At 40.8% G+C, this 25,694-nt stretch overlaps 2 protein-coding genes across 2 annotated transcripts; one reads left to right on the plus strand and one right to left on the minus strand.

Moving 5' to 3' along the window:
* The first annotated feature begins 13,989 nt into the window (after window positions 1-13,989).
* Window positions 13,990-19,221, plus strand: LOC124127553 (methyltransferase-like protein 27). Its single transcript, XM_046490952.2, has 6 exons — window positions 13,990-14,058; window positions 14,931-15,079; window positions 16,434-16,562; window positions 17,039-17,174; window positions 18,099-18,197; window positions 18,545-19,221. Exons 2-6 carry the CDS (start codon window positions 14,936-14,938, stop codon window positions 18,730-18,732), a joined length of 696 nt encoding a protein of 231 aa, XP_046346908.1. The 5' UTR covers window positions 13,990-14,058; window positions 14,931-14,935; the 3' UTR covers window positions 18,733-19,221.
* A 4,351-nt stretch (window positions 19,222-23,572) lies between these two features.
* Window positions 23,573-23,944, minus strand: LOC125381705. The gene has a single exon (XM_048399149.1). It carries the CDS (start codon window positions 23,942-23,944, stop codon window positions 23,573-23,575), a length of 372 nt encoding a protein of 123 aa, XP_048255106.1.
* Window positions 23,945-25,694: the final 1,750 nt, after the last annotated feature.

Consider the following 25,694-nt stretch of genomic DNA (forward strand, 5'->3'; position numbering starts at 1 on the left):
TATAAGGACTGTATGAACAGCCGTTGATGTGGATTTTTATACCCATTCAGCAGGGGGGCCTGCATGCCTAAATGCAGGATCCTGTGCTGCACGTTTTTTACAGGCGGTTGCGTTTGGATGAAGCTGTAAAATTGATCCCCAAACGCTACGTTTATGTGCTTTGCATGTGTTTTCGCGAATTATAGACACATCATCTTTCTTTTTGACTTATTTGGTTCTCATTTAATGTAATTATTTTAGATATTTGGCAAAAAGTGGTTTTACATCTATGTCAAGTTTCTTTTTTTAAGAGTATATATATTTTTAAGAGAATGTTATCTTTTGAAAAAGGAATAGGGCACATATACGTACATTGACAATTCGTGCAGTTCTGTTCTGTTGGAGAAAAGTACATGGAAATATCCTACCTGATGTATTTTTTCTGGGTTCTCACCAATGAAATAATTTGTAATTAGTGTGGCAGGACTTTTGTTGCAGTATGCTCTCGTGTGCTTGACAGTGACACTCATGTATGTCCCCTGAAGGAACATGAACCATTGTGAAATGTGATCAACAGGTTTTCATCTATCAGTCAATATAATGTACAAAAATTCAAAATATATGCAGATGATCACCAGCTTTGGATCTGACATCCTTGATCATTTTGATGTGTTTCTGAATATACAGTCAGTATATGTCCTTATGTTCTGTGTTTCTCAGCATTCTGGGTTGAATGAAAAGAAATGTCCCTGTATACATGATTAGCTTTGTCAGCCACACACCCTGACTTTATGTCACCTTTTGTGTTTAATTTTCGCATACATGTACTGCTGCAAACCTGTTTTTCCCTTGTATATGCAATCAAACTTCATCAGCTGGTGTCTCCAAGGTTCCTCAAGTGGCGTGTATAAAAGTGCCCTTGCCATCATGAAACAAGAAATGCCAAAAACAAAAGCATTTGCAATGGAAAAAAAACCACATTTGTCCTTCCTTGAATAATCTTAGGTTCGGTGCTTGAAATTTTTAGTATCGTAAATTATTATTTTTTAAATTTCATAAGGATTTTTCTTTGATGGACCAACATCAAACCATCTGACAGGTTAAATAGAATTATAACTTAAAAAACCCTCATTTCTGAGATGTCCATATTTTTCAGATTTGAGCTCTACCTGAGCTTGGTTACGTAAACAAATACTTTGTTTAAAATGTTATATGGAATTCCTCTACGACAACCACTTAAAATGTCTTGAGAGTTTGTACCCAAACAGGCATGTGCTTTTGTGCCCGGAATATTTTTGCATTACAGTTTTGTAGTTTCAAACTTATACATTGCTTTTTGTAAGAAAAAAGTTAATTTATTATCTCTTTTCTGTCAAAACACAAGATCTACAATTAACTTACGGTTTTCCAATTTACTGGCCTCCTTCTCCAGTGACAAGAATGTATTACTTTCATATCACAATCAGTCATATTGAGTTGTGCCAATGTGGACTGACTTCACTCAAGGACCAGGTACATTGAGGTTAGTCATATTATGAACTTGATGAAATGTTTTATCATAATGTTCAGCCCATTGTTTGCAATAAACATGAACAAATAAATATGATCAAACAGATTTAGTTTAGTTTTCTTGGGTACAAAATCACATAGGCCCTACATTCATCCAGTCGAAGTGTGTGTCTACTTTCATCCGTTCTGAAGATTGGGGAGGGGGAGTAAACGTTTTAAAAACATTCCTTTATATTCTAAATTGTCCTTCTTTCAATGACAGACCAATAACAATATTTTGTTGTTATTATTATGGCATATCAATATGTTATATCGCTTCCCGCTGCCGTCGTTTTCAGAAAATTGTTTTCAAATCATCGAGCGTGGAATCCTTTACGGTTTCGGATTTAGACTTACAAATTTGATGTTACGCACCGGCGGCAATCACGAATAAGTATGAAACATATAGGAGTGAAGACTGCTATCCACATCAATAAATAGTAAACAGTTATCGAAAAATAGTAAACTATGTATATTCTTTTGAATTTGAATCTATTTCGGAATTTGTTTTCTGATAGCTTACCAACTTTTGCCTATTTTGCATCGATGCGTCATGCGGTACGTACTTCCGGTTTCAGAAATGATAGCTAAAATTGCAAGTATTTGACCGCTGAGGTGTACCACTCAGTTCAGCGATTGGGTCAAGTTGAAGGCTAGTAAACACAGGATAATGATCACTACCAAAAGAATCCTGCAAATACACTTCCCAATCACAATGGCGCCAGTTGTGGACTGACAATGGTCAAATCCAGGGCCGAAAATGAAACAGAAGCCAAGTCATACCGGGTCATAGAACCATCATTAAGAAGGAGAAGATTCTTTTCATAAAGTAGTTTCTCAATGGCTTTAACTCTAGCAGATTCTTTTCATCAAGTAGTGTCTCAATGGCTTTACCTCCAGCATCCAATTTATTAGCTCCCCACAATGGACTATGACTATTAAAATCCCCACACACTACTGTAAGATTGTCTGACATGTTCAAAAGAGAAATATAGTCATCATATGTAGCAAGAGCATTATTATAGACATTAAAAATGGAGACTGACCTTTTTATCCTTCAAATGAATATTGACTGCATTCGCTTCTAATTGACAACCTGAGTTACAAAGTGACAAAGTGTTCTTTATGAGTATTGCACAACCACCTCTTAAAACCAACCTGACGATCTTTACGTAGGCAGACATAACCTTCCCAACGGAATTGCTGTTTATGATTGAGGAACGTCTCCTGACTTTTAACATCAGGCATTGGGTCAAGACTGTTAATAAAAACCTTGAATCCCGGACCATTAGCATTTACTGATCTAGCATTCCACTGAAGGATCAAGAGAGCCATAAAAAGGATTAAGACTTCCATTGTTGACCCTTAACCATGCTCGTGAGATCATCAGGGGACAATTTTAACCCCAAGAGGGACTGGGCAGCTAACGCGATCGTCTGGAGACCATCATCTTCCCGAGGCAAGAGAGTTAACTGACTTTAAAAGTCCAGTTTCCACCCTTGCCGAACTTAGCTGGAATTCTTGGGCTCGATCGTGGCTTTTACGAGTTATGTCCTTTCTATGCCTCTCCTATTGACCAATCAGATTCAAACTCTCGTATCACTTGCATTTGCTTCAAACAAAACGGTGGCGCACAGTCAAGACGATCTGATCGATAATCAAGATCAATATTGTGATAAAACGAGTCTTACATCGCGAAGTGCATCAAATCACATGAGCACCTTGATTAAAAACATGAAAAGATTTAGAAAATATCTGTCGACAACGAGTTAGCGGTGCACATGCTTTGCAAATCCTGCAGTCGACCGAAATCTGCATGACACTTTACAAACAGGATTTGGATTTCGTTGCGCGATTTTGATTGGACTATGCATAGACTCGTTAGTCCAGCCAAAATGTAACTCCATAATACCAGCCTAGTTCGGCAAGGGTGGAAACTGGACTTTTATAGTCAGTTAACTCACTTGCCTCGGGAAGATGGGAGACCATCAGACTTGAATGCACGAGCAGTGCCAATTTTAGCAACTATACAAATAACAAAGTTGAGACAGGAGACACATTGTTGAAGAGAGGTTTTCAAGATGATTCAGATATAAAGTCAATAACAGGATCAGTCTGACATTCAACTTCCAGAGTTTCAGTCTGAGTACTAGCAGTCACCATGACTTGAGGAGATACAACGTCAGAAGTTGTAACAACCTGAGACAGTGGTTTAGCTGCAGGAGGTGGTTTTGGGACTGTTGAAACCTGATCAACATCTAAATCTCCACGCACCTTTCTAACCGCCTGAAAATAAGACAATTCTGACCTTCTGGATCTGAACAGCTTCCTGGTATTTAATACAACCTTTATATGCTGCAGAGTGAGCACCACCACAGTTCTTACATTTAAGAGAACTTTCATTGCACTCCTCATATTTGTGCTTCCCTCCACATTTAGCGCAAACATGATGAGTGCTCCTACACTTAGCAGAGACATGCCCAAAGGACTGACACTTGAAGCATCGCAGAGCAGGAGGAACATACACCCGGATTGGAAATCTTTGAAAGAAAATGACAACATGATCTAGTAAAGACTGACCAGTAAATGTAAGCAGAACAGATTTGGTGGGAACTTTATCAGGTCTACGAGTCAGACGCACAGCAGAGCACATTAGAGGTAACACAGGTTTTAACTCGTCCTCATTTCACTCATCTCAATATCCAGATCAATACCGTAAATCACTCCACGTGTTCTCATTAATGATTCAGGTTCATGAGTGGTGACAAAAATGTTCATCAAGTTCTGTGACATGCAAAAGTGTTTTGGCAGCCTCAACAGTTTTTGATGTAACACTAACATCTCCTATGGCCATCTGCTTAACACTGACTATTTCTGAAGTGACCTTACCGAAGGCTCTAGCCAAAGCACGATCTGTCGTAAGTTGACAGAGTGTCGTTGAACCATCATCATACTCATCTACATTAGCTTTAAAGATGACAGTGGTTGATTTGACCCGTGCTGGATCATCAAATACAAAAGTAAGATCAGACAATGCAGTAGGAGGTACAGTATTTGGTGGATTGGCAACACAAGCTTTTTTAGAAGTACCATCTGGAATACGACCATTTTTCGCTTCCTCCCTGAACCCACCCTCACCTTAAATCCTTCCTCACATTCCATTCTGTTGTCAGCCATTGTCGAGGACAACAACGAACTGTAACAAACAGCAAACACCAAATAAAAGTTTGAATGCACTTCAACACAAGAGAATTCAAAAGCCAAAAGAACCAAAAAGGAAGTACCATAAACAGTCAAGTGTGTTGTATAACACTAGACAAGTTGCTGAGAAGCAAAAGACGTCCGAACTCGACGGCAGCCAAGATCGAACCTTGTGTGTGTCTGTGTTTGTCTTCACTGAGCTGTTACTTTGAAGTAAAAAAGCCTACACATGTCCGTATATTAAAGAATAACCAACAAGCTACGAGGCATTACGGATTATCTGTCGCGAGTGAATGAGTGGTGTTAATACAGATATTCTGATATTCCGATGGGTATATTCTTGTAGGGTATTCCTTATGTCACTCGCTGACAATTTAAAAGAAATAATGAAGAAAAACACGTATGAAATGTCAATCCTACAGAGAAACGTCACTGGTGGCAGTCCATTGTTCAGATGACGTAATGTAATAAATTTATGACGTCATGAACAATGGATGAAAGCACTGTGACGCCATTTGGCGTTAATTGACCAGTCAGCATTAAGAATCGCTAAAATGCACATGATTTAATGTCGAAAAGTTATATCATACGATCATTCTACCCTTTCAGAAGATATACTATCATATATTTTAGCGATGATTACAGAAAGAGGTTTTAAATGATGGTAATGGATGGATAAGAAAAAGGAAGGACTAGGTGTAACTAGGTGTAACATGTCAATGAACAGAACAGTTTTGCGACGGACGATAGGATTTGTTTGTTCTTTAACGCCGCACTAAGCAATATTCCAGCTATATGACATCGGTCTGTAAATAATCGAATCTGGACCAGACAATCCAGTAATTGACATCATGACCATCGATCCACGCAACTGGGATACGAAGACATGCATCAACCAAGTCAGCGAGCCTGACCATCCAATCCCGTTAGTCGCCTCTTACGACAAGCATAGTCGGCTTTTACAGCATGCATGGGTTGCTGAAGACCTTTTCTACCCCGGATCTTCATGGGTTTATAGTGGTGCTATTTATGACTCCCACGAATGTTTCCTTTATTTTATGTGTAGTGTATAAATTTGAACTTAGTCCCTGAACTGAATGAAAGCAATGGGTTTCATTTCCGGAGTAGAAATGGAAATTGAAATATTATAAAGAAACGTGGTAAACACATTGCCCATGTAGTGTATATGTGCATTTTGCTATTATGATCCCCCAATTATTTTGTTTTTTTAATATATTTTTTTACATTTAGACTTAAATTAAATGGAAGCAATCTTAACAATTTTACCTCAGTTCTGTTGTGTAGTTCTCCATGAAACTTTGTACATCAGTCTAAGGCTGTTATAGAGTCTTTGTTCTTTAAATATATTAATTATTATGTTATATGTTCTTATTTCATTTAAATGGCACACCGGTAAACACTGCACAACACAAAGTTATAAAAGGATTCATAGCAGATGTATAAGCAATTCACAAAAGTTTTGAGGGGTCAGCATGCTCACAACTTTTATACCTTACTCTGGTAACTAGCCTTAAAGGGTAGGGCTGCCGTTAAAACAATGCTCTACAAAACAATTCATGTTATAATACCTCCATGTCAGAATGATGAGATCTACTATGAATCCATGAATCCATGAGTGAGTGCGTGAGTTGGGTTTAACGCCACTTTTAACAGTGTTCCAGTTATATCGCGACGTGTCAGCTTAATGTAAGAGGAAAGCCCGAAGTGATGCAGGTCTCAGACGTTTACCACTTCAGTGAAACCCACAAGCTTGGGTATGGTCCTGACAAACCTAGAAACGAACCGGGATTTGAACCCACAATCATAGGCTTCTGGCGTACCCAAGGGACGCAACTCTGCGCTGCGAAACGCGGCGCCTTAGACGACTGGGCCACCCGTGCCCCCATGAATCCACGAGAGACGTTATAATAAGTTCAAATTAATGCACACATTATATATATATATATATATATATATATACTATATATACATACTGAACAGCATTGAAAACGCACCACCATGAAAATGGATGTATTTTTATCCGGGCTTGTCATATGAAAATATATAAGTGAATGAGTAATATACGACGTTCTGAACGAAGCATGAAGAAGAACAGCTCGTCAAAACACATTCCTAATTTTTTTGTGAGCGAAATCGCCAAAGCGCAACAAATTGCGTGCACATCATGGAACACGTGTTTTGTTTCACGGGAAGCATGCAGAAATAGGGCTATAAAAGACAGACTTTTAAAAGCCACATCACTTGTTGCTGCAGACGTAAAGGGTACTGACACAAGAAATGCCAAGATTAACGGCAGAGGAACGTGAACGTGCCTTGGGCATGCTTCAAGTTGGTACGTCAACTAGAGTCGTTGCACAACGGTTTCAATGTCATCATTCAACAGTCCTCAGGCAACTGAGCAGATACCAGCAGACAAGAACCACCAGAGATCGACCACGTCCGGGTCAACGTCGTGTAACTACACCACTTCAGGATCGCCATATTGTTCGTCGGCATCTTCGTGATCGTACACTTCCTGCTACCAGGACTGCAGCAACCGTACAAAGCCGACGGAATTGATCAGTGCTCACACCGTACGTCGACGTCTCCGCTCAGCAGGGCTACGTGCTCGACGTCCTAATGTTGGACCCATACTCACTGATCGACATCGAAATGAACGTCTGTGCTGGGCCAAAAGGCATCGTTATTGGAGATTGCGGCAGTGGCATTGTGTGCTGTTCTCTGATGAGTCCCGTTTTCATTTACGGAATGCTGACGGTCGACTGCGAGTGTGGCGTCGACGTGGATAACGTTACCACAATGACGGGGGGGGGGGGGGGGGAAGTGTCATGGTGTGGGGCGGCATCAGTCATAACCTTTCATCAGCACCAGGGTATGCACACCTTCCAGCAAGATAATGCAAGAGCGCACACAGCACGTGTTTCAACACAGTACCTAGCGAACAATAATGTGCCTCGCTTCCATGGCCAGCCCTGTCACCCGATCTATCGCCAATTGAACATCTATGGGATTACCTGGGTCAACGCCTCTCACGTCCCCCGCAAGTACAGAACCTGAGAGAACTTGAAGTCAAGAGTGGAATGCCCCAGAACACTGTCAATGGCTGACATACCAGATATTGACTTTTCATTTTAACCCTATGTGTCTTCCTTACACTGATGACGTAATTGTAATTACTGTGTGGTATTCCTGTTTCCTTTGTAGTCTTTCTTAATAAACCGTCTATGTCTGTTCTAATCAAAATCGGTCATTGCTCAAGTTGATTTTGTAATATTTCAAGATTTAATGCTGGTGCGTTTTCAATGCTGTTCAGTATATATATATATATATATATATATATAAATTGGTTATGTCTGTATTCTAACATATTAAGGCAGGTTCTAACAATATTAAAAAATCTTGATTAGTCGATGTCAATATCAAATACATTTGTTCAACCATATTCACAATAAAAAGTATTCAAATTGCTACAACACACGTTCACAAAAGCTTCCCTAATTAGTTATGCAACGGACATAATGATATGATATTCTTGTTTGCTATAATTAATAGCTAAGATAAGATTCCATGCACATAGCCTGTGTTTAGCCCACCGTACCAATTAATAATATCAAGTTTTGCATTTCAAACATCTGTTGCATCCGCAAAACATGCTGTTAACAACCGATTGTGACCATTCTCTCATCAATGACACGTCGGATATATGTAAGAAATCAAATTATTTTTTTGTTTTGTTTGTTGTTTAACGCCGCACTCAGCAATATTCCAGCTATATTCCAGCGGTCTGTAAAATAATCGGGTCTGGACCAGACAATCCAGTGATTGACATTATGAGCATCGATCCACGCAATTTGGATCGATGACATGTATCAACCAAGGGAGCGAGCCTGACCACCCGATCCCGTTAGTCGCATTTTACGACAAGCATAGTCGCCTTTTACGGCAAGTATGGGTTGCTGAAGACCTATTCTACCCCGGAATCTGCACGGGTAGAAATCAAATGAAATAATTGAAGTAGCTGTGAATGTGAATGATAATATGCAAAATCTAAAATGGCTGCACTCCTACTTCCCATATTACCGACCAGTATGTGAACATATTCATTGCGGAAACGTTATTCCCCAAGTAAAAGAATAACCGATAATTTATTTTTCGTCATTGGCGTCTGAATTACTGAATGACGAATCACGTTTCGTCATAAGTATTGTCTTTCACACTCCTGACTAAGGAGTATATAATTATATATATTAATGATGTACAAGATAGGTGCCACTAAAAAAATTAATACCGTACTTATTGCAACAGACGCGATCCCGTTAGTCGCCTCTTACGACAAGCATAGTCACCTTTTACGGCAAGCATTGGTTGCTGAAGACCTATTCTACCCGGCGTCTTCACGGGTCCTATGCGGGTGTGAAAAAAAAAGGGGGGGGGGGACCATATATGGTCCCGTGGCACCAAGACGGTTAAATAAACTTGTTACACTGAATGCCTGCTCAGAGTCCCAACATGGGTTAAATCGGAGTTCCTATAATGTCACAATGATTGTTATCATAATATTAAGAATTTTACATAATAATTATTATAACACTACCAACCTTATTGTACACATAGTCTCTTTGACAAAAGAATGTCTCTTTTTATTTTGTTTTGTTTGCTTGTTCTTTAAAGCCACACGGGATCGGGTGGTCAGGCTCGCTGACAAGGTTGATGTATGTCATCGATCCCAGTTGCGTGGATCGTTGTTCATGATGTAAATCACTGGATTGTCTGGTCCAGACTCGATTATTTACAGACCGCAGTCATAAAGCTGGAATATTGATGAGTGCGGCGTTAAACAACAAACCAACCAACCAACCAACACCCGCATAGTGTCTAGGGACCATCATGAAAACGCCCTTTTTACATGTAACTGTAAATTTAGATATCAAACTCTGAGTGCACAAAGTCAAAATTAATTAAATCATCATACCAATCATCATAGCTATAACATCGTGCAACTCATACTTTATACAATGCTACGGATTGCGAAATGTGGCGAGACTAGTAAAGTGGCTACCCCGCTTCTCGGCCTTTCTCTGCCATGTTTGAACTCCAAGCGAATGACGGCGAATTTTGATTATGCATCCATGTCACGTACACGCAAATATTTTCAGACAAAATCCTTGTTCATAAGAAATAATATGACCTGAGTGGTCAGAAAGACATGTTTCTCACAACTGTGTACTTATTCACGTAAATACATTACCGTTCACTCCTTTACGAACAGGTTTATTTACACGTTTTGTATATTTTTATCGACTATCTGTAATGGCGGAACGGTCGGTACACATGAGAAAATGACAGTGTCTACCTCCATTACATTTACGACGTTCACTGAATGAAATTATGAAAAGCAAGCGTACAGAAAGAATGCTTTGATGGTGGACACCATTTTAGTGTAAGTTATGGATATGATCCACAATTGGAAAATGTGTGACATACGAAAGAACGTAACGTGAGTGAGTTAAAGTTTAACGTCACATCGGCAATATTTCAGCCATATCGTGACGAAACAAAATTTGACATTAACAATATATATTAAACTGTATAAAACACCAGTTAGAAAACATGTAAAAATATATTTTCATTTTACAACACAATATAACGAATTAAGTTTTACATGACTGCTGTGCATAATTTTATTCCAGTGAGTTTGCGTTGTCTGGCCACTAATTTCGACTCCATACACTTATCATTAAGCATAGAATATTATGAATTGACACACACGATTGATTACACTTCATGATTATGTGTATAAATATTCACATCTGTTGCCATTTTACCGAACATTTAAGTTTCTAAACATGTCCTCATAAAATGAAAATGGAACTCGACGCCATTTTTAACAAAATTGTGCCCAAATCGGTTTCGCCTGTGGTACATCGGCTCCAGATTCTTTGGAATACATGAGCGGTACATCAATATTAAACCTACTGACAACAAAAGTTTCACTTGAAGACTTATGTATACTTTACCTTTTCGTGTAAGCATGCCTATGTACATTTTCGATGAAATTGTCATGTGCATTGATCCACGCAATTGGGATCCACGCGATGGGGATCGATGACATGCATCAATCAAGTCAGCGAGCCTGACCACCCGATCCCGTTGGTCGCCTTTTACGACAAGCATGGGTTGCTGAAGACCTATTCTACCCCGGAATCTTCACGTGTCTCTCTGTTTTGGAACACATAAATAAATGTCATATTGTTAGAACCATAAAGTTATTTCCTGTCAAATGTTATCATTTCTAAAAACATATATATTCATGACAAAGACACAGGCCCGGCCATGGGGATGTTTCAATATTCACAAGTAAGAAAAACACGAAATTATGACTACTCACACTTTCAACGATGGCACCAGAATGAAAATAAACTCATTTTCCAACAACTTACCGAAAGACAATATAAGAATCTATTATATCGTAGAATTTTGTAACGTCGTGTGAAGAAATAAGAACGTTGTACACTTTCTATAAAATAAATACGTTTTTGTAACCGCGACGTCACCACAGTGCGGCACTGAGCGGTGTACAGGCTGCCTGACGTCCAGGCACCATGAGGTTAAACCATTGAACCAACTCGTCCCATGTTCTTAGTGAGTCTGGACTTGTATCAGCCAAACACAGTGTGTTGGCTTTGTCATTATTATGATGTTAATCCGAATCTTCGAAATGACTTCTATCAGCAAAGGTCATGGTCAGCAACTGAAAAAAGTTATGTTTTGGTAGAAATCAACAGTTCTTTTATTTGAACTTCATGTCGTTTGAAACTCTTTCAATAGGGTTAAGATTCCGGGGTAGAATAGGTCTTCAGCAACCCATGCTTGCCGTAAAAGGCGACTATGCTTGTCGTAAAAGGCGATTACAGGGATCGGGTGATCAGGCTCGCTGACTTGGTTGATGCATGTCATCGATCTCAATTGCGTGTATGATGTTCACGATGTAAATCACTGGATTGTCTGGTCCAGACTCGATTATTTACAGACCGCCGTCATGTAGCTGCAATATGTCTGAGTGCGCGTTAAACAACAAACCAAACCAAAACCAATAGGGTTAAATGGAAAATTATCTTTGTACATATGTGTTGTCATATTTCGCTGTCTGTTTCGTAAAACTGTTTAACAGGATTATATCTCCAACCTACAGTTTCATGTATGAGTTAATGTACTTTACACCCCATTTAACACTATTTCGTAATATAGTTGGTTGGTTTGGTTTGTTGTTTAACGCCCCACTCAGCAATATTCCAGCTATATGACGGCGGTCTGTAAATAATCAAGTCTGGACCAGACAATCAATTGATTGATATCATGAGCATCGATCCATGCAATTGGGCATGGACCAAGTCAGCGAGCCTGACCACCCGATTCCGTTAATCGCCTTTTACGGCAAGCATGGGTTGCTGAAGACCTATTCTACCCCGGAATCTTCACGGGTTCCCACGCAATTTGGATCGATGACATGCATTAACCAAGTCAGCGAGCCTGACCACCCAATCCCGTTAGTCGCCTTTTACGACAAGCAGAGTCACCTTTTACGGCAAGCATGGATTGCTGAAGACCTGTTCTACCCCGGAATCTTTTACGACAAGCATAGTCGCTTCTTACAGCAAGCATTGTTTGCTGAAGACCAATTCTACCCCAAATCTTCACGGGTCCAGCAAATAGCAACAATAACTAAGTTCATAAAAATTGTACATGCACTGGAACAAATATCACGTCAAGCGCACCAGCGTATTGTTTACGTTATGTTGACGGCATTGTTAACGTCCTTCGAATCTGATTGTGACGTAAGGTCGGAATGACGTCACACTAGAAACGACGTTACAGCTGAAGATTGTTGACGTCATTCAACAGTTGTGGTTTCCTGAGACGGCAGTCGTGATCGGAGCAATTTTCAAAGGGGATCTCAAAAGAATTAAGAAATAATGGGTAATATATACATTATTATACTCGCATGTATGTTACGCTGATTTTACGAAACTAGTTTGAGAATTCATGTATTACCTCGCTCTCGCTCGGTAAATACAAAATTCTGACACTCGTTGCATAAAATTATGTCGACAACACATGTTCGTTTAATTATGTCTATGTCTATAATATTGTCGGAATCGTTCAATATGGACTCTGTTTTATTGCTTTGATAAAAACACGATAATGGAATTCGCAATGTGAAACTGTCACAGCATGATACAGGAGATTAGAAAATGTAATAACATGGAAATGACAATGGAACGTGGAAATGTGAGAAACGACCGAAAGTAATGTTTCAATGTTTAGGGACGTGTTGTTTTGTTTGTGAAACGTTGCACTCAGAAATATTCAAAATATGACGGCGACCTCTAATAATATTAAACTAATTAAAGCAGTCTGACACATACAAACCAGCTATTGATATATGGGCCTAGTCTTTGCACCCTGGGAGACATTCAACCAGCCAAGTTACCAACCATTCTAACCTTGACGGCGGTCTGTAGATAATCGAGTCTGGACCGGCAATCCAGTGACTGACATCATGAGCATCCATCCACGCAATTGGGATCGATGACATGTATCACCCAAGTCAGCGAGCCTGACCACCCGATCCCGTTACTCGCCTTATACGACAAGCATAGGTTGCTGAAGACCTATTCTACCCCGGGATCTTCACGGGTCCCACGCAACTGGGACCGATGACATGCATCAACTAAATCAACCAATTTAAAAAAAATCAAATACACATTATCGCAAATGATGTACTCGCATCATACAAAATCACTGGATTGTCTGGTCCAGATTCGATTATTTACAGACCGCCGTCATACAACTGGAATATTGCCGAGTGCGGCGTTAAACATAAAAACATTTTCTTACTGGATATTTCAACAGGTACTGGTCAAGCTATCATTTACTTTTCTCTTAAAGTACAACAACTATATGTGTAATATGCTCAACTGTCAAATGCAAATGTAACATAAACAGAAAGTTTGAAGAAAATCAAATACACATTATCGGAAATGATGTTCTCGCATCATACGAAATGTATGGCTTAAGTTAACAAAGTTTTTTAAGAATCATGCAAATGTATAGAAACTATCACATGCTCGTGTTATTTATGCCTGCAGATGCGACATAGCCATTATCAGATCAGAAACGAGTGTTTATTCATGACGTCCCTAAATATGATTGGATGAACAGTCCCTACATAAACTTCGACTGTAGTGTTGACGCCATACAAATCAGCTAGGTTGTCACTTGGCTTCACTTTTATTTAGAGGGATACAGGTAAGTAACATATATACTCAACAAAAATATGTTAGGGATCAGGAATATTTTTAAATGTTTATTGAATTTATGCATAAAGCTGCAGCGTTAAACAACCAAAAACTTACCCGAGACTGGGATGTGTTTGTTTGTCGTTAATTATTATTAATTATTATTACACTCAGCAATATTCCAGCTATACATGACAGCGGTCTGAAAATAATCGAGTCTGGACCAGACAATCCAGTCATTGACATCATGTGCATAGATCTACGCAATTGCGATACGATGACATGCATTGGTATGGTTGTTTGGTTGTTTAACGCCGCACTTAGCAATGTTCAAGCTATATGACGGCGGCCTGTAAATAGGTCTTCAGCAACCCATGCTTGCCGTACAAGGCGACAATGCTTGTCGTAAAAGGCGACTAACGGGATCGGGTGGTCAGGCTCGCTGACTTGGTTGATGCATGTCATCGATCCGAATTGCGTGGATGGATGCTCATGATGTCAATCACTGGATTGTCTGGTCCAGACTCGATTATTTTGGATTAATATCATGAGCATCGATCCACGCATATGGGATCGATGACATGCATCAACCAAGTCAGCGAGCCTGACCACCCGATCCCGTTAGTCGCCTTTTACGGCAAGCATAGGTTGCTGAAGACATATTCTACCCCGGAATATTCACGGGTCCCACGCAATTGGGATCGATGACATGCATCAACCTAGTCAGCGAGCCTGACCACCCGATCCCGCTAGTCGCCTTTTACGGCAAGCATGGGTTGCTCAAGACCTATTCTACCCCGGATTCCATTATAAAATTTACAGACCGCCGTTATATGGCGTTAAACAACAAACCAACTTAAATTGTTACTCTCGAATTAACAGGAGCCATGAGTGAGAAATTCGCAGCAAACACAACGCAGAAAGAGAGAGGGGAAGCCGAAAAGGCCTTTGACTATTTAATCGGAGATGATTCTACTGCCCCAAGCGTCATCATCGACAGGTTTTCCGAAAACAGTCATCAGTACGAGAAGGTGGGTATTGTAAAAAAATTTAATAAAGCATTGCCTCTTACTGCAAGCATAGGTTGGTAAAGATCTTTTCTCACCCTGATCCAGTGATTGAGATCATGAGCATAAATCCACGCAATTGGGATACGATGACATGCATCAAGAAGTCAGCGAACCTTGCCACCCGATCCCGTTAGTCGCCTCTTACGACAAGCATAGTCGCCATTTACAAGCAAGCATGTCTTCACTGGTCGGTTGTATGTTAATATTTTATTTTCACATTTATAGTAAATAGGCTTAAAGAGGACAATGGCCATATACGCTGGAGAACGGTTTTAACAGACAGAATACTATGTATTGTTATGTAGATAGTGAAACGTGCAACACTTTAATACTCTCTCACTTCAACTAATGTTGTCCGGATGCGAAACGACCCGTGAAGATTCATGGGTAGATTAGGTCTTCAGCAACCCATGCTTGCCGTAAAAGGTGACTATACTTGTCGTAAAAGGCGACTATCGGGATCGGGTGGTCAGGCTCGCTGACATGGTTGATGCATGTCATCGATCCCAATTGCACACGGGTGGATGCGCATGATATTAATCACTGGATTGTCTGGTCCAGACTCGATTATGTACAGACCGCCGTCATATAGCTGGAATATTGCTGAGTGCGGCGTAAACCTACCAACCGGTTGCGAAACGGCGTTTTGACGCCGTGTTGATTGGAGTTGCGTGATTGTTCCTGCTATCCGAGTAGGCAATAGGTGGCCCGCGAAGATCCGGGGTAGAATAGGTCTTCAGCAACCCATGCTTGTCGTAAGAGGCTACTAATGGGATCGGGTGGTCAGGCCCGCTGACTTGGTTAATGCATGTTATTGATCCCAGTTGCGTGGATCGATGCTCATGATGTCAATCACTGGATTGTCTGATCCAGACTCGATTATTTACAGACTGCCATCATATAGCTGGAATATCGCGGAGTGCGGCGTTAAAAAACAAACCAACAAACCGATCTTTGAATGTTTGCACATATATTAAGCTTTTAGCGTTTACATCAAACCATATGGTTAGGTGCCTTTTAAGGCTTGTGTAATTTAACCAATTCAATTCGCCTTCATTTAACACTAATTTAGAAGGCCTCGCCAACGAAGGTCGAGTTTTATCAACCAAATGAATAATACAGAGTAGGGAAACTGAAGGAACTGGTTCGATGTTTTATACATAATAATTATATTGATGCCCAGTCGCGATGTTTTGCCGTTTTTTCGTTAACCCTTCCCGATCGATCGTAATAGTATATCTTCATTTATGTTTTTTGTTGTTTTTTTCTGAAATACAAATCATTCCTACAAAGGCTTCTGTTATCGTCTATGAAGGTTTTGCTAACGATGAACTTCTCAGGCCACGTCCAGAGTGCCCAGTCTGCTGCTGAATGGTTTCCAAGCAACAGAGAGGACGTTTATGTTCTGGACGTTGCTGCCGGAACAGGACTTTGTGCAGATAAGGTCAGCCTACTTCAGTTGCTTCTTTGATCTGGTTAAATCCACAATCATAGGAATGCTCTGTAATTTGCTTTGTAAAATTGACAAACGAATCATCACTACTGTTTTTAGTGTGTATGACATAGCTTAATTTCAAGTTAATCGTAAAAGGCGATTAACGGGATCGGGTGGTCAGGGTCGCTGACTTGGCTGATGCATGTCATCGATCCCAATTGAGTGGATCGATGCTCATGATATTAATCACTGGATTGTCTGGTCCTGACTCGACTAGTTACAGACGCCGTCATATAGCTGGAATATTGCTGTGTGCGGCGTTACACAACGAACAAACAAACAAGTTAATCTATCTTGAAGAGCATGGTTTTGAACTCTGAAGGGTTCCTTTCAGAAAGTGACGTCACGGGATCACACTTTGTGGTTGCATTTAATGTGTCTAAATATCAAATATGAATGCTAATACGAGTCGTTTTAATTCTCAGCTCTACTCGCACGGTTTTCGCAAAATAGATGCATTAGAACCGTCAGTACAAATGCTTCAAGAGGCAAAGAAGAAAGGCATTTATGGTCGGTACTTTAACGTGATGCTGGGAGAAAATAACGTGGACATTAAAAGTGGTGAGTCTTTCTCTGTAATAATTATTTGCCATGATCGAGTATATTGATCTGCGAACATTATTGCTGCAACATGTTTTCTGGATTCAAGAAATGTAGACCCGTGAGTAGATCCGGGGTAGAATAGGTCTTCAGCAACCCATGCTTGCCGAAAAAGGCGTCTATGCTTGTGGTAAGAGGCGACTTACGGGATCGGGTGGTTTTTGGTTTGGTTTGTTGTTTAACGCCGCACTCAGCAATATTCCAGCTGTATGACGGCGGTCTGTAAATAATCGAGTCTGGACCAGAAAATCCAGTGATTAATATCATGAGCATCGATCCACGCAATTGGGATCGATGACATGTATCAACCAAGTCAGCGAGCCTGACCACCCGATCCCGTTAGTCGCCTTTTACAGCAAGCATGGGTTGCTAAAGACCTATTATACTCCGGAATCTTCGGGTGGTCAGGCTCGCTGACTTGGTTGAAGCAAGTCATCGATCCCAATTGCGTGGATCGATGCTCATGATATTAAATACTGGATTGTCTGGTCCAGACTCGGTTATTTACAGACCGCCGTCATATAGCTGGAAAAATGCTGAGTGCGGCGTAAAACAACAAATCAACCAACCAACCAAATCAAGAGAAGTATCTCCCCAGTGTATTTCATCCCAATGTGATGTTCAGATCAAGTTGAAGAACATGAAGGTCCTTCAATACAGTTTATCTATTTAAAGAATGTGTGTATTTGTGTCAGCAGCAGTTTGAACTATAAATGAAAAAGCTTGATGATATTTTAGTTTTTCATCGTCGGGCATGTACACATGTTGTGTTTATCGTTGGTTCGCGTAATACGGTAGGAATGCATATTTGCGTTCAGAACAGAAGTTATGCCTTCACAATATGATACAGACGACGAGTACAGTTATGTTTCATATATTCCTCAGATACTTACGATGCTGTGACTATATCGGGGTTGAGCGTTATGGTAATGAAAAGATTGCCAAGAAAAGCATTTGAGGAGCTTATCCGAATTGTAAAACCAGGTAAGTATTGTGTAAAACCAGGTTAGTATTGTCTTGGACCCGTGAAGATTCCGGGGTAATAGGGTCTTCAGTAACCCATGCTTGCCGTAAAAGGTGTTTCTGCTTGTCGTAAAAGGCGACTAACGGGATCGGGTGGTCAGGCTCGCTGACTTGGTTGATACATGTCATCGATCCCAATTGCGATCGATTATTTACAGACCGCCGTCATATAGCAGGAATATTGCCGGATATTACGGCAAGCATGGGTTGCTGAAGACCTATTATACTCCGGATCTACAAAATTTTAAGATTAGCCATAGAAAATTAGTTTTGCTCTGATGTAACATTTTACCTGTATTTTAATTCAGGAGGATACATCATTAATACAGTTTACCACAAGCTGTTTTCTGACGACGGCGATGCTGAAGCAGTCATATTTCGAGACAACATGAAGACTTTAGAATCCCAAGGGAAGTGGAAGCAAGTGGAGCTGAGGCGCTTTAAGGGTTATGTTAGTGGTGACGATGGTGCTGTTTTTGTCACCAAAGTCCTTTAATGCAAAGATAACAAACAAAATGTATCTTGGAACTGTACATGTGTATGTGCAAGAAGTCGTAATGATGTACTCGTGTAACAAGGTAATTCATTAATATTTGATGGCTTGGTGAGATACATTGTGCGAAGAAGTAATGTTCATAATCGCTTGAACACGTTATCTTTTATTGTACATGTATTACTTTGGTTCAAGTTGTATCTACGTTTGTAATAAGCACCGTTTCATTATACATATGGACATTTTAAACTTCCTTCTGTTCTTTTGCTTCATCGTATCTTATATTTGTCTTACAATGTTAGGAAAAGCAGTTGAAGCAACACATTCCTTGAACGTTATGAACATAAAAGCGATACTTATAATAATCAACGTAAGTGCCGACTAACAGGATCGGGTGGTCAGGCTCGGTGACTTGGTTGATGCACGTCATCGATCCAAATTGCGTGGATCGATGCTCATGATATCAAAATGTATGGATTGTTTGGTCCAGAATCGATTATATAAGTGTAGACCGCCGTCATATAGCTGGAATATTGCTGAGTGCGGCGTTAAACAACAAAACAACAACAAACTAATCATAATACTTTTCTGCTAAAAGCTGAAGTCGCTTACCATTCCGACTGAATAGGCATGTATTTATGAATCACTATCAAATACACGAAATGTACATTATTTTTAAGATCTGAACTAACAATAATAAAGATTGTTGGTTGGTTTGTTGTTTAACGCCACACTCAGCTATATGACGGCGGTGTCTTGACATGTATCAACCAAGTCAGCGAGTTTGACCACCCAATACCGTTAGTCGCCTCTTCCGACAAGCTTTTTACGGCTCTAATGGGTTGCTGGAGACATTATTCTACCCCAGATCGTCACGGTCCTATTTACTGAATTTACATAAGAATATACTTATTTACTTGAATATTTTGATGTATCAATAAACATTTTGAAACTCATTTCCTTCTCCATTTTCAATAGTGGCTCATTCTCGGTCATTGCAATCGGCTGATAAACAATAGGGATATGGCTGAAACACTGCGATGTACCTTAACACACTCAATCACTCGCAACCCTATTTCGTGGATCGATGCTCATGACATTTATCACTGTATTGCCTGGTCCAGAGTCGATTATATTTCCAGACCGCCGTCATATAGCTTGAATATTGCTGAGTGCTACGTTAAACAACAGTTGGTTGGTTTGTCGCTCTCAACAATATTCCAGCTATATGACAACAGGGAAACAAAGAACAAACTCTTAGATGGCTATGTCATGGTGGCTAAATCACAAGATGTCATGCTTGTCAAATTTGTTTGTTTGTTGTTTAACGCCACACTCAGCTAAATGACGGTGGTCTGTAAAAATCGAGTCTGGACCAGATAATCCATCGATTGACATCATGAGCCTCGATCCACGCAATTGGGATCGATGACATGCATCAACCAAGTCAGCGCGTCTGACCAAGCGATCCCGTTAGTCGCCTCTTAAGACACGAATAGTCGCCTTTTATGGCAAGACCCGTGAAGATTCGGTTGCTGAAGACCTATTCTAACCCGGGTCTTCACGGGTACCAGGCAATTGGGAAAGATGACATGCATCAACCAAGTCAGCGAGCTTGACCACCTGATGCCGTTAGTCTCCTCATACGACAAGCATAGTAGCCTTTCACGCCAAGCGTGGGTTGCTGAAGACCTATTCTACCCCGGATCGTAAGAAATGAGGGGCCAACCTTTCCAAAGCACTGTCAAAAGATGAACTCCTGGATCCACTTTCACAGAATGAACTTATATTAGCGCTACAACTATTAGCTCACCGGGTCCGAGGGACCAAGGTAAGCTTATGCCATACCGTGGCGTCCGTCGTCCGTACGTCAACTATTTTTTCAAACGACTTCTTCTTCTGAACCACTAATTGGAACTTAACAAAATTTGACTGGAAACATCCCTAGGTGGTGGGGATTCTAAATTTTACAAATGGTGGGCTGAGGGGCGGGGCCAGATAGGGGTAATTTGGCTTTATTGCTTCAAACGACATCTTCTCAGGAACTAAGAGATTATTGTAACGGAACGGCCAAAGACTGGTCGATAACTACTTGTGGACAAATTACTAAAATAAATGGATGCTGCCACGAGTCACAAAATGTGACAAAATAATTACCAGAGCTTGGAGACGAGGTTCAGCGAAAATATATCACAAGGATCTACAAAGTTACGAATGTCGAAACTAGCGAAATGCAGAAGGATCACACAACAAGTAGGTAAAGTTCAATAACGAGTTTATTAATTATTCAATGAACTAAAAAATCTTGTACCTGGTCTCGAGATCGCGGGACGTGATACCGGCTTTGAACTGTACTCGAAACATCAGTCGCTCGGCACTGTCTGTCACATCGTGGCTCTAGAATCCGGTACTTGTCTGTATCCCTCCCACGATTAATATATCTGAACTGTTAAAACAATCAAACTGTACAATAAATTTGAAACTTGAAAGTGTACGAACTTGGCTGCAACCGGAACTGGATCCATGTAATGTAAACAGTACATTCCGGAAGTCATGTGACCCAGAATGGATCACAATGAGGCCACACCTCCGAGAGATGTCAAACTGCGATTTAAGTCAGCATGAAGTCAAATCCTAATTAAAGCCTAGAACTAAATATAAAGGATCGATTCTAGAACGATCCCTGTAAACATCTGTAGATAAAAACCATTGACTGTGATGGCATCATCACGCGACTTGATAATGTAAACAATCCGGTCGGAATGACCTCGAACCCCCGGATCGCGATGACAATCGACGACTGTCAAAACATCTAAATAGAGGCTGTAATCTGTAATATTTTATACGGACGACAAATCACAATTGCGACTTGTGATAACTGTAACTTGTATGCTTGAATAATTACGATCTTGGAATATTCCGTTGGAATGAATCCGGAATGGCTGTCGGAATCTAGGAACTGTCAGACGTCATCCGGATGTCCACAGAGGTAAATAATCACTAATCCACGATCAAATACTTAGAGAGCAGACCAAGTATTAATATTAGCCATTTAGATTAAAAGCTATACAATAAAAAATTCTAGAATGCGAAAAATATAATTTAGCTGTGATGTAACCCTGGAACCCTACCTTGCTTGTCAAAGTCAAAATTGCCGCCCCGAAGTTCACCTTGACAGGTCTATTTATAGGTGACGCAAGGTCACATGATACGCAAACGTGACGTCAGAAAATAAATCCAAGATGGCTACTGTAAACATGACTGACGTGCTTCAAGTTGGAATTTACTGTTATACTTGATTCTGTAACTTGGAAAAACACTGCATAAACGGTATGTCATCCTTATAACATACAACATGATGCTGGTACCATAGTTGAAATTAGTGTGAAGGCTGGGAGTTGTTCCACTGTCTTAAAAGGCTGTAAGTGTGATCTTTGAAGTACCTGTTAACCTTGCTAGAACAGGTAATTTTGTTACACTGCCCCCTCCCTTGCCTCAAACCTCCGTGATCGATGCTCATGATATTAATCACTGGATTGTCTGGTCCAAACTCGATTATTTACAGACCGCCGTCACATAGCTGAGTGCGGCGTTAAACAACAAACCAACCAATCAAACCTCCGTGTAAGGCAAAATACAAAACAAAATACAAAATGCAAGTCAAGGTTAATTTTTAAATAATAACACGTTTCCTCCTTAAACACACCTAGAAGACGGCCATCTCGATTGAATGTACGCATGATAACTGGTGTCTTTATGGGTCCATGGGCAATGTCTTCCTCACTCTCTCATCTTCTACCTCAGGTAGATCACCTTTCCCCGTGGGTGGGTGGATGGATGGGTGGTTTGCTTCCTCTTCGCTGGAAGAGGACGAAAGTATCTCCTCTGGGATGAATGTCCCCTCCTCCATTCTCTCAGTATCTGCAATGCCCTCCAGGAGGATGTCCTCGATATCCTCCCAATCACTCTCCGGCTTGCTTGGCTGCACAACAGCAGCAACTCTAGCTGGCTCGGGGAGGCTGGGCTCAACTCAACAGAAGCTGGTGCTGGAGCTGGTGCTGGAGCCAGTGCTGGGGCTGCCAGTGGTACCAACTGGTACACAAACCCGGGTGGTGTCGGTGTCTGGGGCTGTTCTGCTGGCTGTGCTTGGGACTGTAATTGGTGACGTCTATGACGCAGTCTCTTGTGATTAATCATATCATCCTTCCTACTGTAGTCATGGTCGCAATCTGTGCATTTATATCTTTGTCTGTGTCTATGCTTCTCCCTCACATGACGGGAAAGATTACTCGACGAAGTGAACCAGTGCCTACACTCGCAACAGGCATAAGAATTAGGCATCTGAAATAATAATAGTACCATTATTATCAAGTCTCTAAGTGTCTCTAGCAGACTTCATGAAACCTCATTCATCTAAGCATTGAATCTACTTGGTCTGCTCTCGTATATCTTTCTACTTTCAGGTGCAGAAACGGCGGTCATCCCGGCAGTAACTACTTCGCAGAGTCAGATACGGCTTGAGCAAGTCGAAATGAATGATGCGATTGGTTTGTTGTTTAACGCCGCACTCAGCTATATTCCAGCTATATGACGGCGGTCTGTAAATAATCGAGTCTGGACCAGACAATCCAGTGATTAATATCATGAGCATCGATCCACGCAAGGCTTGCTGCGGGACCCTTATTGAATTCTGTAATTAACATCAGAGATTTTTCGAACAATGGAAAAAGACCCTGACCACATCATCTGTAACTTGGGAGAAAGTCCTTTGTAGCGCCTGTTAAAGAGGCACCATACTTTATCCCCAACTGAAAATGATTTGCTGTGTAAATGTCAGTCACAATTAATTCTTTTTCTGTCTATGACCGGCATCTTTCAAGTTGATCCTCGCCTGATCCCATATATCTAAAAGATTTTCTTTAACTTTCATGGGATATTCTTCAACTTGAACTCTGTCGGTATATGGAGTCTGTATCATCACTTCAACAGGCATATACATAGCTCTCTTCCGAACACCATCTTGTTTGTTAGATTCATGGGCGGCGCTGCGGTAATCCATCAGTGCAAATGGTAGATTCTTGTCCCAGTCCTTTTGTTGACATAGGGGATCCAGATACTTGGCCAAGATATCAACCACTGTCTTGTTAAATCTTTCAACCATGCCATCAGACTTTGGGTTGAACGGAGTGGTTCTTGTCTTGTGGATGTCAAACATCCCGCAAATCTCAGAAAAGACTCTTGACTCAAATTTCTCCCCTGATCTGTGTGGATTTCATGTGGAACCCCAAATCTGCAAATATATTGTTCAACTAAAGCATTAGCAAGGAGACTATGCTTGTCGTTAAAGGCGACTAACGGGATCGGGTGGTCAGGCTCGCTGACTTGGTTGATGCATGTCATCGATCCCAATTGAGTGGATCGATGCTCATGATATATCAATCACTGGATTGTCTGGTCCAGACTTGATAATTTACAGACCGCCGTCATATAGCTGGAATATTGCTGAGTGCGGCGTTAAACAACAAACCAACCAAGCATTAGCAACTGTCTTTAATTTGCTTCTTGGTTTGGTAGTGCATAAGACTCAACCCATTTGGTTGTCATAATCACCAACCACACATAAGACTCGGCTTCAGGAAATGGACCTTAGATGTAATTATTGCCAATCTCTCCAGGGGTGCTCCAACACTGTCCTGCTGTAAAGGTGCTTTAGATTTTCCGGTCGGCTTGCGTCGTGCAAGTCTTGCAGGTCGCACAAAGAGACTTGATCTGATCAGACATCCCATGCCAGTAGAATCTTTTTCTCACCTTGGAGAGTGTTTTCATGTGGGCAAAGTGTCCCCCTGCCTTTCCTGAGTGTGCTTCTTATAAAATCTGTTTCTGCAAGGAGCGTGGAACTACTGTCAATAGGGACTTCTGATTACCGCTTGAGTCTGACCATTTACGGCAAAATACCCCTGTGTTGACACTGTGTTTTGGACCCGTGAAGATTCCGAGATAGAATATGTCTTCAGCAACCCATGCTTGCCGGAAAAGGCGACTATGCTTGTCGTAAAAGGCGACTAACGGGATCGGGTGGTCAGGCTCACTGACTTCGTTGATGCATGTCATCGATCCCAATAAGCCATTTCATCGATTACGTCACAGTTTATGTGCACATACGCGTCACGTGATACACAATAATATTTCGAGGGACAAACATTGGAGTTTTTCGCGCGCCTCTATTTGATAGTTGTTTTGACGTTTCCCCGCATCCGTATTAACATGGCTTCTACATCGCCTTTGTTTAACGTGTCTCTGCTGCCTGAAGATGTCCCTGGAGCTCAGTTTATTTATCCAGACGTCGACAGACATTCAGTTGTTCAGCTGAAACTGTGGTTGGAGTGCCGAGGCCTGCCGATGACAGGAAGGAAGACCGAACTCGTCGAAAGGTAAGTCGTCTTATTTATTGGTTTTCGTTAAAAATAGTATATGTAAGTTATGAGAATCTATGAAATATATATCTTGTTAAAGGTATCGTGCCTTGATTGTTATCACAATGGTATTGCGGTACTCTGATGATTAACCCGATGTGCATATAATTTAGGAGACAGACGTCATATCAAAATCCAAACCGGAAGTGATTTCCGTAATATTTGTTTATGCTAATAACGGATAATACTGAAATACATTTGTGTGTTTCAACTCCATAAATGTATGTGGGAATAATAGAAATCTGTCGTATTCGTTATCAGCATGACATTTGCTTGGATGAGAGAATTCGGGCACTAAACGTTCGTCTGAAAAAGGGCAATAACTGTTCCAGTTTTCACCGTTTCATGGACACTTAATACGTCCATGACCGTTCTAATCTAACAGCTTGGACTATAATCCGGTAATTACAATATTATTTTTATTATACTCACATGATGACCACAACCTGGTCTGGCAGCCACAATACCATATGTACCTCTGTCAATGATTCT

Source organism: Haliotis rufescens, unplaced genomic scaffold (assembly GCF_023055435.1).
Source record: "Haliotis rufescens isolate VD_foot unplaced genomic scaffold, xgHalRufe1.0.p SCAF_19, whole genome shotgun sequence".
In the NCBI taxonomy this organism is placed as follows: domain Eukaryota; kingdom Metazoa; phylum Mollusca; class Gastropoda; order Lepetellida; family Haliotidae; genus Haliotis; species Haliotis rufescens.

Coding starts and splice junctions, on each gene's coding strand:
- LOC124127553 (XM_046490952.2), top strand. CDS start 14,936: ATGAGTGAGAAATTCGCAGCAAACACAACGCAGAAAGAGAGAGGGGAA. Junction 17,175..18,098: donor TAACGTGGACATTAAAAGTG/GTGAGTCTTTCT, acceptor TATATTCCTCAG/ATACTTACGATGCTGTGACT. Junction 18,198..18,544: donor TATCCGAATTGTAAAACCAG/GTAAGTATTGTG, acceptor ATTTTAATTCAG/GAGGATACATCATTAATACA.
- LOC125381705 (XM_048399149.1), bottom strand. CDS start 23,944: ATGTTTGACATCCACAAGACAAGAACCACTCCGTTCAACCCAAAGTCT.